General features: G+C 41.0%; 1 protein-coding gene across 2 annotated transcripts in view; it reads right to left on the bottom strand.

Annotated features, from left to right (window-relative positions):
- The window catches only part of LOC126281408 (zinc finger SWIM domain-containing protein 8 homolog), a 463,855-nt gene that overhangs the window by 60,454 nt on the left and 387,140 nt on the right, over positions 1-16,261 (bottom strand). For both annotated transcript variants that reach the window (XM_049980356.1, XM_049980349.1), the window contains exons 14-15: positions 11,944-12,109; positions 9,879-9,990 (exon numbers count right to left, since the gene is read on the bottom strand). In XM_049980356.1, coding sequence (XP_049836313.1) covers positions 9,879-9,990; positions 11,944-12,109 — 278 coding nt within the window. The remainder of the gene's footprint in view (positions 1-9,878; positions 9,991-11,943; positions 12,110-16,261) is intronic.

Genomic DNA, 16,261 nt, shown 5'->3' on the forward strand with positions numbered 1-16,261 from the left:
TACTGTAGGCTGAAATGGATGTGGGAGATGTGTTATTTTCTACCGGATTTGTCGATACCAAATTGTAAATGTTTTCTTATATTTTTTGTCAGAAATTTTTTTACTGTAATTTCCTAAATGTACACCTTTAACCATACAAGAGAGAGAAGATATTGTCAGGGAAACTATGAAGAAACAAGGGGAAAAGAGGAATAAAAGACATAACAGTAGGGTAAAATTAACCCCTTTCAAAATTGGGGATCTAGTTCTGGTCAAGTCTCATAAAAAATCAAAACTGTTAACTTCAGAAATTAAAAAATTCTTTGATATCTATATTGGGCCTTTTGAAGTCATAGAAAATCCACACCTTGATGGTTATTGTTTGGTGTACCCTCAGTCAAAGAAATTATTTGGTCTCAGGAATGTTGTCTCTTTGAAACTATATAAACAGAAATCATAATTTCAAAATTTAAATAACCTATTATCATCTAAAACAAAAGTCCTCCACTGGAATATGCTTGTTAGAACAAAACTACCTGTACAACCAAGTATGTATATTTGCATGTGTAAATTAATAATTTGAAGGCACATGTTAATTGTAACTGTTGAAAAAACACTGTTGTAACAAAGAATGAGAGAAAGATTTATTTTTACCTTTTTACAAAAAGAAGTCTCCATAGTGAGCATTTCTGAATTTTTCTAATTTTTGGAAGCTAAGTCTTCCCTGTGGGTGAAGGCATGCATGTGAGGACATGCATGCAAAGGTATAAGTTTCAAAACCAATTTTAGATAAAGCCTGATGATATATGAGCAATTTATTCTTCTTTATACCGATGTTGCGGGGAGCGAAAGTACTCTTCACAAGAAGGCGACTTGAAGTAATATTGTAGTAGAGAGGCAAGTGGGGAAACACACACACACACACACACACACACAAACACACACAAACACACATGTAAGGAAAATGAAATTAACATTAATAAAGAAAAAAATTTAATTATGAGAACCAGTTGGCACAGTGTGACCAAAGAAGTGGTTGTAGATATCTTATTCTAGCAAATGAGTTTTATCTCACTATTATTTTCAATTTGTATGCTGTATTTTAGAATATTTCTCATGTATGTTTTATGCCGTGTATATTTGTCATGTTAATTTCTTTACTTGAATTTTTTGTGTACGAGATTGATGGGGAAGGATGATTGCAACAACAGCCAGTAGTAAGTCCACAGATTCAAAGAGTCCAAATTTGGACAAGGTTATCAGAATGCATTATTAATGTACTAATTGTGTAATACAGATCCATTACTGAGTGTGGTCGGGATTTTGTTGTATATGTTCATAACAACAAAACCTCTGGGAAGCAGTTGTAATGGATCTGGGAGATGTATTTTCTACTGGATTTGTCGATACCAAATTGTAAATGTTTTCTTATATTTTTTGTCAGAATTTTTTTTACTGTAATTTGCCTTATTTTATGTTAATTTACTTATATTTCTGAGAGTGAAAGCAGATTGATTATTATTAGTAAAGGTGACGAAGAATATCAAAGAGACTGATTACAAGTGGAAGCTTGTGTGTTGTGTAAAATGTCTTTGACGCTGAAGACGTCTTTGACTGTAGTCAGTCGGCAGTGAACTCGTGGTGCGTGTTGACAGTTGAACAATGTGCAGGTCGCCGTCATAATAATTTGCAAGTGAATAAAATAAAAAGGATTACTTTTTCTATATAAGCTTTAAGAAGAAACCACATTTGAAGAAATGGTATTTGAAGCACCAAAAAATGAGGCAAACTCATTGAACCAGGACATTTCTGCAGCCAACAAAACTGCATAGTGGAATCATATTTCCACTAGACAACTGAAGCCAAGACAATTATCGCCTTGTAAACATTTTACGGAAAAGGTAATGTCACGAAATATGCCAAATTTAAGTAAATAAAAATAGTGACCATATTTCAACAGTGGTCTTCCAAGGGATAGCATATTTCAAGGCCAATATGGTATATCTCATTTTCTGCTACTTCATAAGCACACTTACGGAAAACAACATAACTATTTTTCATGTGCATGCTGTAACTGTAACATGTCAGCACCCAAAAGCAGTTCTGTCAATACAAAAACTATTTTCCACTTGTAATTATATGTGGCCACAGATGACAATGCCTAGATGTTTCAAATGACTTCAAATGTTTCACACTTTGAAAAACTGTCAGTAAGAACTGCACTAAGGCAAAGTATCAGCAATACACGTCAGGATTACATGCATGGGCTGGAAAACAGTGTGAAACAGTTCATACACACCTAAGTTTAAGGACAAGATGTCTCCTTTTTTATTTTTATTTTTTAGAAGAAAAAACATACACAGGGAGTAATAAGCAAAGTTGGAAAAAAATACACTCCTGGAAATGGAAAAAAGAACACATTGACACCGGTGTGTCAGACCCACCATACTTGCTCCGGACACTGCGAGAAGGCTGTACAAGCAATGATCACACACACGGCACAGCGGACACACCAGGAACCGCGGTGTTGGCCGTCGAATGGCGCTAGCTGCGCAGCATTTGTGCACCGCCGCCGTCAATGTCAGCCAGTTTGCCATGGCATACGGAGTTCCATCGCAGTCTTTAACACTGGTAGCATGCCGCGACAGCGTGGACGTGAACTGTATGTGCAGTTGACGGTCTTTGAGCGAGGGCGTATACTGGGCATGCGGGAGGCCGGGTGGACGTACCGCCGAATTGCTCAACACGTGGGGTGTGAGGTCTCCACAGTACATCGATGTTGTCGCCAGTGGTCGGCGGAAGGTGCACTTGCCCGTCGACATGGGACTGGACCGCAGCGACGCACGGATGCACGCCAAGACCGTAGGATCCTACCCAGTGCCGTAGGGGACCGCACCGCCACTTCCCAGCAAATTAGGGACACTGTTGCTCCTGGGGTATCGGCGAGGACCATTCGCAACCGTCTCCATGAAGCTGGGCTACGGTCCCGCACACCGTTAGGCCGTCTTCCGCTCACACCCCAACATAGTGCAGCCCGCCTCCTGTGGTGTCGCGACAGGCATGAATGGAGGGACGAATGGAGATGTGTCGTCTTCAGCGATGAGAGTCGCTTCTGCCTTGGTGCCAATGATGGTCGTATGCGTGTTTGGCGCCGTGCAGGTGAGCGCCACAATCAGGACTGCATACGACCGAGGCACACAAGGCCAACACCCGGCATCATGGTGTGGGGAGCGATCTCCTACACTGGCCGTACACCTCTGGTGATCGTCGAGGGGACACTGAATAGTGCACGGTACATCCAGACCGTCATTGAACCCATCGTTCTACCATTCTTAGACCGGCAAGGGAACTTGCTGTTCCAACAGGACAATGCACGTCCGCATGTATCCCGTGCCACCCAACGTGCTCTAGAAGGTGTAAGTCAACTACCCTGGCCAGCAAGATCTCCGGATCTGTCCCCCATTGAGCATGTTTGGTACTGGATGAAGCGTCGTCTCACGCGGTCTGCACGTCCAGCACAAACGCTGGTCCAACTGAGGCGCCAGGTGGAAATGGCATGGCAAGCCGTTCCACAGGACTACATCCAGCATCTCTACGATCGTCTCCATGGGAGAATAGCAGCCTGCATTGCTGCGAAAGGTGGATATACACTGTACTAGTGCCGACATTGTGCATGCTCTGTTGCCTGTGTCTATGTGCCTGTGGTTCTGTCAGTGTGATCATGTGATGTATCTGACCCCAGGAATGTGTCAATAAAGTTTCCCCTTCCTGGGACAATGAATTCACGGTGTTCTTATTTCAATTTCCAGGAGTGCATGTCAATTACAAAGCAAGTTATTCAGGTACAATGTACAGATACTGTACCTCTTGCCTTTCTGTTTCCAGTTTGTTTCAACTAACATGTCATGTGAGTGGACCATAATGTGTTCAGTTATATAAATCAGATAGATGATTTCAATTAACTGTTGTATTTGTGCATACTTGCAACACACATACTTATTTGTTTGCTCTAGTATTTCCATATAGTGTTAAAAAAAATTGAGACTTTTTAATCCAAAACCAATCATACGATTTCACTAATAAGGTTGGGAAGTGGAAACAAAAAAAAATTGGAATAAACGGTCTTGAATTTACAGACATACCATCTCAAAATGTGACATCTGCTGTAACACAAGTTAATATTTTAGAAAAAATATCCAGTAAGTCCACTTTTAGAATTTCTGCAAGGGAAAGAAAATAATAATAATTTACTGAATATTAAGAAATTCATTGAACTTTCTGAAAACAGATATTGACCAAATAGAGAAAGTTAAAATATTTAAGTATTTTAACTTTCCTTAGGGAGATAAGCAAGAAAATTGTCTGACTGGATTTGCTGTAGAAGAAACAAACGATAAAATGCAAAGGGCACAGAGTATAAATGAAGACCTTAACAAATTCCAAAAATTAGGTATTACAATACAGTAGGGAAGTTAGAATACCTATAAGCAAGTGACTGCCAAATATTAGACTATAGTTCAGATGAATTCGAAGTACTGGAGAGGTGAATCTTTAGTAAAATATTAGGCTTATGAGAAACTATGGCATTACTAATAATGAATTAATGATGAAATTTATCGAAACATAGAAAACATATCAGAAATAATGAGAAAAAGAAGACTTATTTTTTTATATTTATATCTAATGCAAGACAGTAGATTAACCAAAAATACCTTCAAATATATGTTGGATATAAAGTCAATGAGTTAGATCCACAAAGCAAAAAAGGAATTACAAAACAAAGCTGAAGAAACAACAGACAGAAGTGTTTAGGGAAGAAGTATTGAATATGGGAGGATTACACAATAGGAGAGTGAAAAAACTAGTCTGAAGTGGTTAGAAGACAGGAAGAAAAACATAGTGAATGGATGAAAGAGGGGAGGGGAGAGGGTCAGGCACCAAGTAAAGGGGCACTCACACAATTAACAATTTTGTCAAACCATAAATATACTGACCATCTGAGGGTGCATATCAACATAGTATCAGTACTAAAAATATTGATGAACACTACTGATGGCCCCAAAAAAGATTCTCAGTATTGTCAATACGTACTGAACATGTGAGGTTAAGAATAGACAGTTTGATAATATTTGCCACATAAAATTTGCAGAACATCATGAACCAAACACAAGGCTTCAATACATTTATAGTTTACCACTTTAGAGTGGTCAATGGAGGACACACTGTATGTCTATTACACAGCACCCTGAATTACACAGCAGTGTAGAAAAAAGCTGTATTTGAAAAGTACGCCATACATATGCAACGAGCAGTAAAAGGCCAGCAAAATACTTATCATCACCTCTTAGATATAAAGAAACAGTTTATGTTAATAATCTGAATATGTTATTGTAAGACAGAATACAATTACTTCATATATTTCAATATAACTTTTCCTAAATGTGTTTGCTGATAATGAAGCACTAAACTTCAAACAATAAAATGACCTGCCTGTCGCCACAAATACCAAAGTTACATCTAATCTCTCCGGCTGCCATTGCCATTTTCATTAACATATTTTTCTTCTATACTTTATGTTGCATAAACATTAATAATTTGTCTGAAGATGCAAGACTCACCCACAAATAGTTTACGAGATCTTTTGGGTCCACGGTTATGATTTTAGTCAGTAAATTAATGTGTGACAAGTTGCTCCTCCCCTCCTCCAGCTGTTCTTGGACCCCACTACATTTTTTTGTTTTTGTTTTTTCTGTTGTTCACCAGCTACAGCTGATATAATTTCAGCACACACGGCTTAACATCATAAAATTACATCGCCAACTGACAATATTACTGGGGTAAGAGTTTTTAAAAAACTAGTATTGTCAATAAATACTGAACACGTGCCAACCCCTTAAGGAAAAGAAGGCTGCCTCTCTACCGTTCCACTCTCTAACGACACAAGGGAAAAACAAGCACTTAAATTTTTCTGTGCGAGCCCAGATTTCTCTTATTCTATTACGATGATCATTTCTCCCTTTGTAGGTGGGTGGCAAGAGACTGTTTTCGCAATCGGAGGAGAAAACTGGTGATTGAAATTTCATGAGAAGATCCCGTCGCAATGAAAAACGCCTTTGTTTTAATGATTGCCAGTACAATTCACGTATCATGTCTGTTACACTATCTCCCTTATTTTGCTATAATACAAAACAAGCAGTCCTTCTTTGTACTTTTTCAATGTCACCCATCAGTCCCACCTGATGCGGATCCCACTCTGCACAGCAATACTCCAACATCGTTAATATAGATCAGGAACAATAGAGGGCCTATAACACTTACTTGGGGAATGCCGCATATTACTTCTGTTTTACTCGATGACTTTCCGTCTACTACTACGAACTGTGACCTTTCTGACAGGAAATCATGAATCCAGTTGTACAACTGAGGCGACCCTCCATAGGCATACAGTTTGGTTAGAAGACGCTTCTGAGGAATGGTGTCAAAAGCCTTCTGGAAATCTAAAAATATGGAATCAATCTGACATCCCCTGTCAATAGCACTTATTACTTCATGAGTATGAAGAGCTGGTTGTGTTTCACAAGAACGACATTTTCTTAATCCGTACTGATTATGTCTCAATAAATCTTTTTCTTCGAGGTACTTCATGATGTTCGAATACAGTATATGTTCCAAAACCCTACTGCAAATCGACGTTAGTGATATAGTCCTATAATTCAGCGGATTACTCCTACTTCCCTTTTTGGATATTGGTATGACTTGAGCAATTTTCCAGTCTTTAGGTACGGATCTTTCTGTGAGCGAGTGGTTGTATATAATTGCTAACTATGGAGCTATTTTATCAGCATACTCTGAGAGGAACTGGCTGGTATACAATCTGGACCAGAGACCTTGCCTTTATTAAGTGATTTAAGCTGCTTCGTTACACAGAGCACATCAACTTCTATGTTTCTCATCTTGGCAGTTGTTCTTGATTGGAATTCAGAAATATTTACTACTTCTTCTTTGGTGAAGGAGTTTCAGAAAACCGTATTTAATAACTCTGCTTTAGTGGCACTGCCATCAGTGACTTCACTGTTGTTATCGCACAGTGAAGATATTGACTGCACCTTTCGCTGGTGTGCCTTATGTATGACCAGAATCTCTTTGGGTTTTCTGCCAGGTTTCGAGACAGAATTTCGTTGTGGAAATTATTAAAAGCATCTCGCATTGAAGTACGAGTCATATTTCGAACTTCTGTAAACCTTTGCCAATCTTGGGGATTTTGCATTCTTTTAAATTTGGCATGATTTTTTCGTTGTTTCTGCAACAATATCTGACCCGTTTTGTGTACCATGGATGGTCAATACCATCACTTATTAATTTATGTGGTATACATCTCTCAATTGCTGTCAATACTATTTCTGAAAACATTAAGACTGTCTCTTCAAAAAGGCGCTAAGAGCATTTTTATCAGCTTTTCTAATAGATTTACTTTTCTTTTCTTTTTGATGGTTGTAGGTGTTACGGTATTCAGCCTAGCAGCAACTGCCTTGTGGCCCTTGATCCCTATATTCGTAACAATACTCACTATTTGTCCATGATTATTTGTTGCTAAAAGGTCAAATATGCTTTCGCAACCATTTATGCTTCGAGTGGGTTCATGAACTAATGTTCAAAACAATTTTCTGAGAAAGCATTCAGTACAATTTCCGAAGACGATTTATGCCTGCCGCCGGCTTTAAATGTATAATTTTTCCAGCACATCAAGGGTAGATTAAAATCCCCACTGACTAATTCTATGAGTGGGGTACTTATTTGAAATGAGAAGTTTTCTTTGAACTGTTCAGCAACTATATCTCCTGAGTCGGAGGATCGGTAAAAATGATCCAATTAATAGTTTAGTCCAATTGTCAGGTATAACCTCTACCTATACTATTTCACACGAACTATCTACCTCAATTTCGCTACAAGGCAAACTACCTCTGACAACAATAAATACTCCACCACCCATTGTATTTAATCTATCCTTTCTGAATACTGTCAGATCGTTTGAAAAAATTTCAGCTGAACTTATTTCCAGCTTTAGCCAGCTCTCTCTACCTACAACTATTTGAGCTTCAGTGCTTTCTATTAGGGCTTGGAGCTCTGGCTCTTTTCCAACACAGCTACAACAATATACAACTACAATACCAATCGTTTCTACAACTACCTTACAGTGTTTTACCTGCCCACTTTTAGACGGACGTCCCTTCCGTGGTTCCCCAAGACCCTCTAACCTAAGAAACCGCCCAGTCCCTTCCACACAGGCCCCGTTACCTGTGTAGCCGCATCCTGTGTGTAGTGGACTCCTGACCTATTAAGTGGAACCCGGAAACCTACCACCCGATGGCACAAGTCAAGGAATCTGCAGCCTACATGGTCACAGAACTTCCTGAGCCTCTGATTCAGACCCTCCACTTGGCTCTGCACCAATGGTGGTGGTTAGTGTTTAATGTCCCGTAGACAAACGAGGTCATCGGTTCTAATGACGATGCTGCAGATGGTGAGCTCCACCTTAATCTCTGAAGCAAGACTGCCAGTCTTTACAATTTCCGCTAGCCGCCCGAAACCAGACAGAATCTGCTCCGTTCCAAAGCGATACACATCACTGGTACGGACATGAGCCACCACCTGCAGTTGGCTGCACCCTGTACTCTTCATGGCATCTGGAAGCACCCTTTCCACATTTGGAATGACTCTCCCCCCCCCCCCCCCCCCCCCCCCCCGGAATGCACATGGAGTGCACACACTGGCTTGCTTCCCCTCCTTGGCAGCCATGTTCGTAAGGGACCCCAATAAGTGCCTAACGTTGAAGCTGCCAACTACCAGCAAACTCACCCTCTGTGAATGGCCAGACGTTCGGGGCCGAGAAGCTTCCTCTGGAACAGGGTGCACGACTGCATCCGGCTCAGAGATATCGTCAGCCACAGGTAACGCCCAAAACCTGTTTGTCAAATGAACTGGGGAGGACCTATGATTGGCCCCTCGGAAAGTTTTTCGCTACCTGCCCAGCTTTGGAATGATCTCCCATTTGACCATGGGTGAGCGGTCAACCAGTGCAGGCAGTACCCGGAGTGGTCACAGCATTGGACTGATTGGAGGACACGTGGGACGTGCTCGACATCCCTCGCATCCCCGTTTTCAACCCCCCCCCCCCAGTGACGCCCTTTGCCAGCAGCCTCAAGCCGTGAGATGGAAGCCAAAGCAGCCTGGAGCTGTGAGCGAAGGGTAGCCAACTCAGCTCGCATCTGTACACAACAATCACAGTTCCTACCCATTACTGTAGTCGCTCCTGTTTGAAGATTGTAAAAATATGAAACAAGTTAACAGTGTACTCGCCATATTAGTAGCAGAAACTAGCGGTGCGCTCTCACTGACGGTCTAACCTATATAATAATTTTGGCATTCTTTATATACATCTGTAAATGAATGTGTCTATCTGATAGATATAGGTTTCACTCACACTTTTCTGTGCATTACAATTTTAAGGTTAACCATACACACTGCTCCTTCATGTTTTCTAATATTACGTATCCACTCCTCCAATTTGTCACTGTCTTTTCATATCTCTTTGAATCATACAAAGAACCTCCTTTATGGTCAATCTACAATCCATTTGCCCAGCTACATGTCATACTCACTTCCATTTCATTTTCATTAATTTATAATATCATCTTCCACTCCAGTCTGTTTCCTAATCCATCTGCTTGTTTTCCTATCTCTTCAAATAATTTCCAACAAGCTTATTTCCACTATTCACTCAGCAACTAACAGAGTTGCAATCTACCATATTTTCATAAGTACACTCACTCAAAATTATGTCTGCATAAATTTAAAAACAACATCAAATCACAATTCCTCAGTTAGTGTAAAGCACTTACAGCCAGGGGCAACATCTGGAAGCAAGCCATCTGATGAAGTCCCAACAGAATTGACTACTGCCCCTAGAGGAGGTTCTGCTGAGCTCTGTTCTTCTTTTCTTCGACCCGAAACCTGTGGACACAACCAATGATTATTGTGTTTGGAATAAAACCCACTATAATAAGTTGTATGATTCTAGTTTTTCCCTGAAAGATAACCTGCAACATTTGAAACAGATGTCTTTTACACTTGGTCAAATGAGGGGTTACCCTAAAAGAAGCAGAGTAACATTTCTGTAAGTCGAGACTGTATAGTACACATTTATGTTGCTAGGTGTGTATAGCGCAACTCGTTCCCAGTTCAGTGTCACCTGTGTTGTCAATCTGGCTTTTTCCATTCGTCTGCAATTATTGTTTTTGCTAGCGATATTTTGCTCTTGTTTTGTCTTTCATAATGGAAAGTTTAATTGAACAAGATACAGCTGTAAAATTTTGATTTCTACTCAGTAAAAATGCTGCTGAAACTGTTTTAATGTTGAAAACATCTTACCGAGGTGACGCTACAGGAAAAACTCTAGTGTACGAGTGGTTTGTTCAGTTACAAAATGACGGCATGTCAGTTGACGACCAACCTCTTTCTGGAAGTTCATCAACTGCCCAAATCAACGAAAATATTGAAAAAAATTCAAGAGCTTGTGCTCACATATTGTCTACAAACAACTGATCAAAAGTTAGATATTAGTTTGTTATCTTGGAGCTCGGCTCAGTGAATTTTAACAGATGATTTGGGAGTGAAAATGGTTTCTGCCAAGTTTGTTCCTCGAGTTCTGACTGACAATCAAAAGGAATGTCAAGTTGAAAAGTGTCTTGCTTTGAAACAACAGCTTGAGACTGATCCAGATTTTCTGTCAAAAATGTTGCCAAGTCAAATCAAACATCTAAACAATGCTGATTTTCTTTTTGGATGCCAAAGGCGTAGTTCATTCAGACTTTGTTCCCTCAGGTCAGACAGTCTATCAAACCTTTTATTTGGAAGTTTTAAGACGATTGCGCAATAGTGTTTGTTAAAAAAGACACAATTTGTGGCAGACAGGACAAAACACATGCACACACAGACATCACTGTTAGACAGTTTTGGCTAAAAATGACACGGTTCCGATACCCCACGTATCTTACTTGCCTGACATTTTCTTATTCCCACGAGTGGAAAGGGGCAACAAGGACGCTGATTTGACAACATTGAAGAAGTCAAGGAAAAAATAATGGAAGAGATGTCAGCCGTTTCCAAAGATAGCTACAAAATATGTTCTGAACAGTGGAAGCACCAGTGGGGGATGTGTGTTAATTGTAATGGAGAGTATTTTGAGGAGGATATGGTTGTTTTGTAAGCAATTTGGAAACATACAGCTTTTAAAAATAATTCTGGTATTTCACACTGAAAGTTTGTGTCGGCATAAATTTCCAAGCTTTTTCTTAATTATTTTGTGATCTGGGGATGTATGAGGGTTCCGTACCAATACGTGACAAAATATTTATCATCGGTTATTAACTCAAATGGTAAAGTTAGCAATCTGCCATGCCACAGACAGTGTATTATTGTATTATTGCTACTTCTGGTTTTGCTGAGATGATAGGTATGAAATTTTCTTTGATTGCTGGCAGTGCTTTTCAGGGGATGATAATTGTTGCTGCTTGACACGAGCACAAGTGTTGTAGTCGCAGTCTGCAAGCTGAGTCAAAGCAGTGGCCTAGTCGGCACTGTTAGGCCGTTATTTGCATCTCAGTAGGTTACCACATAAGTTTCAGTGCAAACCCCGTAGGTAACATATGATTGCATGTGGAATATGGCTTAGCTCTGTGTAGTTAGAAGTGTTCATAATTCCTGAATATCTGTAATAAAACATACTGTTCGTAATCTCTTAACAATCATAGTTTTCAGTCAATTCAGTCATCATCTGCTTCCCTGAATGATCAGCACTATGAATTAATAAATTCATGGATAAAAAGACAACCAGAAATGACTATAATATAACAGCATAGATATGTTATAAGCTTTGTTATGTTCAAAAATATTATACAATCTTACCTTGCTCAAATGACTCCTGGTAGGTGGATTGTTTGAATAATAAGACGCATGGATGGTAGTTTTTACCAACTGATGAACTTCCCTATCTAAAAGCTTGTCCATTATTCTGGAAATCTTGTTTGGATCATCCTTGTAATGGACCAGAAGTGCAATTGCAAGGTCACCTCTGAAACAAAGTCAGCTTTTAGTCATCTTTTCATAGCACAACTACAAAAAAGGGATTGAAAGACTTATTTTGGAGCTATCCGATAGTCACTGCAAGAGAGCTGTTCTCTCTCTGTCTGAAGTATCCACTGTATTAAGAAAAGGATAGTTGCCACTCATCATGCAGCGGAGCTGCTGAGTTGCAAATAGACACAATTTAAAGACATCATCCACGCCCACGCACACCCACACCCACACGCACACATGCGCGCGCACGCACACAAGACCATAGTCTCTAGCTGCCAGGACCAGACTGTGAGTAACAGCGCATGATGGGAGAAGTAAACTGCCTAAGGAGGACACAGGGGCAGAGAGGGGGAGGGTTAGCAGGGTAGGAGTGAGGGCACTGAAGTGCTGCTTGTTGGGACATATAGGTACAAGGTGGGGGAGAAGGCAGGACAGCTAGGTGCAGACAGGAAGTTAGGGGGAGAGGAGGTTAGCAGAAAACGAGAGAGGTAAAAACACTCTAAGTGCATTGGTTGAATGGAGGGTGTTTTAATGTTGGAATGGGAGCAGCAAAGGGAAGGGCAGGTAAATGACAATGGCTAATGAAGGTTGAGCCCAGGAGGGTTATGGGAACGTATGGTATCTATATTGTAGTGCGAGTTTTCTAACAGCACAATACAGAAAAGCTGGTGTTGGAGGGAAGGATCCAGATGGCACAGGCTGTGAAGCAGCCATTGAAATGAAGAATATTGTGTCAGACAATGTGCTCAGAAACTGGGTGGTCCAACCGTTTCTTGGTCACAGTTCATCAGTGGCCATACAAGTGAACAGACAAACTATTGTTCTCCAAGTCTGTCCGACAGCTTTTCTTCCACCCTGTAACTCAGGGCTGTTTTCCTTTGTTACTATTTTCTAATGCATTTCTGTACTCAGTGTCCATCCTTCTTTTTGTTCTTTCCTGTGTTGCATTTGTCACCTTCCAGATCACACTGCACGCCCTACTGAACAGCCACACCGTATCAACCGACACCTGCATGACTGCGCTGATCATTCCTGCAGCATCTCATGCCCTACATTACTCCCACTGATATAATTACTCCTGGACCTTCAAATAGATCATTCTTCCCTCATCACTATTTTGTATTTTGTGTGTTGTTTTCAGTAGCTTCCTGTGCCACAAGAACTTTTATCTCATCCTACCAAGTGCCCCCCCCCCACCCCCACTCCCCCACACGCACTACTACTCCTCTCTATCCAGTTCCTACAAACTAACTTCACCTAATCTAGTCACATATGTCATTTCCCTTCTTCATACATACTCCCCAAAGACCTGCAACCCACATTACAATCTTTTACTTATTTTTTCTTAAATCTCATAGTGTTTTCATGTCAATTTCAGTTGGTTTTTGGCTTTCAATATTGGGATTTAATCTTGTTTCCCCATATGTCATATGTTTCACCCTTTTCGTGCTTTTCCCCAGGTTTTGGTATATTTTGCAAATTTTTTTCAGACTCATTTCCAAATTATTTATGTAGTTTTAGGTCAGAACCCAGTCCCACATACTGCTCCCGCTGGCTCATGGAATCCTCCCAAATGACCTTGCCATCAAATTACCCATCTCCAGCTGGAACCCCTCCTTCCACAATGACCTCTGTCTATTCAGATTCTGCCAGTCCTTAACCCTCACCAACATACTCCTTCAAAACCATCAATCAGGGCCAACCTCTTTCCAATATCTCCTCACCACAAGTAAAATTCTTCTGCTATGCAATCTCAAACTCTTGGATCCCATACCACACTTTGAAAGATCCCATACCACACTTTGAAACTCTTATCTTCCAAGAACTAGAGCAGCATGCACAAGCCCTTCACCCCATTCACTTACTATTCCCACCTTGGACTACCATCGTCCACCATATCTACAATTACCTCCAAACCTACCCCACATTCTCTCATAGCTGACAAGCTCTGCCTTGCATATCTAATACGTTTACCCTACCTTCACAAATTCACTCCCACCACCATACAGAATCCAGAATCTACACAGACCCAAAGCACAGTCATGAACCTTTCCTCCAAAAGCCTTAGGCCCACAGAAATATCAGTCCTTTCTAAAGGCATTGCCTTTTCCTCACTCCCAAATTCAGTCATTCAGGACTCAAAGATGTTCTCCCAATCACTACAGTGGAAATACTTTTCTACCACCAACCCCACCGATCACACTCAACCGAAGACCAATGATGAACCCTGCCTGACTCTGTCCACTGCTCCATCCAATCTTGATCCAGCCCCTCTGCCACCAAAACCATTATTACCTAAATTCCTCAACATACAAGCTGCAACCCACCACCTAAAAACTGATCCGTACCTCATAATCCTACCTGCTGCTCCACCACTGTTGGTTTGAGCCACATGGATTACCCGGCAGAAGGACTCCACCAGCTGTCAGATTCAACCACCTTCAAACACTGCCACAGTGACCAAATTCCGGAAATCCAGAAGGATCTCCAGTCCCTCCTCAAATCTTTAGACCCACCCACAACCTTTCTCCAGAGTCCACCTCTCTCCTCACCCCTAAAACACCCCACACTGCTACCTTGTACATGCTTCCTAAAATCCAAAAACCCAACCACCTAGGACCATTCTGGCCAGTTACTATACCCCCATTGACAGTATCTCTGCTCTCGTACTCTAACACTATTACCCACAATCTACCCTTCCAGAACCTCTGACAATAAAATTCAGTGAATAGTCCTGTAACATTAACATAGATGAACTATGAACTACAGTTACCTTACTGTCCTTCGAAATAGTCACCTCCCATAACTATGCACCACTGAGCTCAATGATACATGTCCTGGAAACTTTGCGCAAAGTCTTGCTCTGGGAAGGTGTTCAAAAGCTGTGTCAAGTTTCATTGGATGTCAGGAATATCATCAAATCTCTTTCCTCTCAAAGTAAGTTTGAATCGAGGGAATAGGAAGAAGTCTTGAGGATTGAGATCCGGTGAGTATTGTGGATGTTCAAGTTGCACAACCCTTTTTTTTTTTCAGGAATTGTTTGACGATATTGGTATTGGCAGTGTGTGGGCGAGCATTGTCATAAACAAAAAACCAGGAACCCCGTTGTACATACTGGGTTATACCCTGCGTAGATGTCGCATGAAATGGTCAAAATTTCAACATACCGTGTAGCATTTCATGTCGTTCCCTCAAGCAGAAATTCCTTGTGGATAATGTCTTGACTATCTAAAACTGTGATGAGCATTGTTTTGATGCGTGATTTTTCGGCTCCGACTATTTTCCGATGAGGTGATGTCTGAGAGCTCTACTCCAAGCTTTGCCATTTCGTTTCAGGGTCATACTGGAGACGCTAGGTTTCATCCTCAATGACAGTACGATTCAAGAAATTGGGTGTCGCATCCACCGTTTCAACAAAATCCTGTAAAGCCTCTAAACATGCCTGCTTCCAATCGGTGGTCAAGTGATGTGCCGCAAGATGACAACACGTTTTCCTCTTCCCCAACTCCTGGGTAAGGATTTGTTGCACCGATTCACATTTCATCTGCATTTCATCCACTATCATGCGCACAGTTAGTGAATGGTCATTCATGATTGATGTCCTCACTTTCTCAATGTTCTCATCACATTGATGGTGGTCACTGGTCATCCACTATGGGGATTGTCAAAACACTTTCCTGGCCACCTCGACAATGGGCAAACCATTCGTACACACACATCATGGACAGTGATCAATCGCCTTAAGCACATACCAGCATTGCAAGTGTTTCTTTCGGTGTCTTGTCAAGCTTAAAACAAAACTTTAAACTGATCCTTTGTTTGTTTGTTGTCCTGTTCTCAGTCCAGAACCAATGCACTGAACAAGTACTTTGTCCAACAGGTCTAACACAGAACACACACGATGCTCAAGTGAACTGCGGTGGGGTCAAGTTGTCAACACCGGCCGCTACGCAAGTGCACCCTTGTGTGTCACCAGTGTTGCCCGATTGACTGTACTGACTTCATTCCTGAACTTTATTGTCAGAGGTTGTATATAAAAGATATCAACCATTCCCTCTACTGACTCTCCACAGCTCCTGTTCCTTTACCACATGGTGCCCTGCTCATCACTACTGATGCCACCTCCCTTTAAATTAACATCCCTAAT

Source organism: Schistocerca gregaria, chromosome 1 (genome assembly GCF_023897955.1).
Source record: "Schistocerca gregaria isolate iqSchGreg1 chromosome 1, iqSchGreg1.2, whole genome shotgun sequence".
In the NCBI taxonomy this organism is placed as follows: Eukaryota; Metazoa; Arthropoda; class Insecta; order Orthoptera; family Acrididae; genus Schistocerca; species Schistocerca gregaria.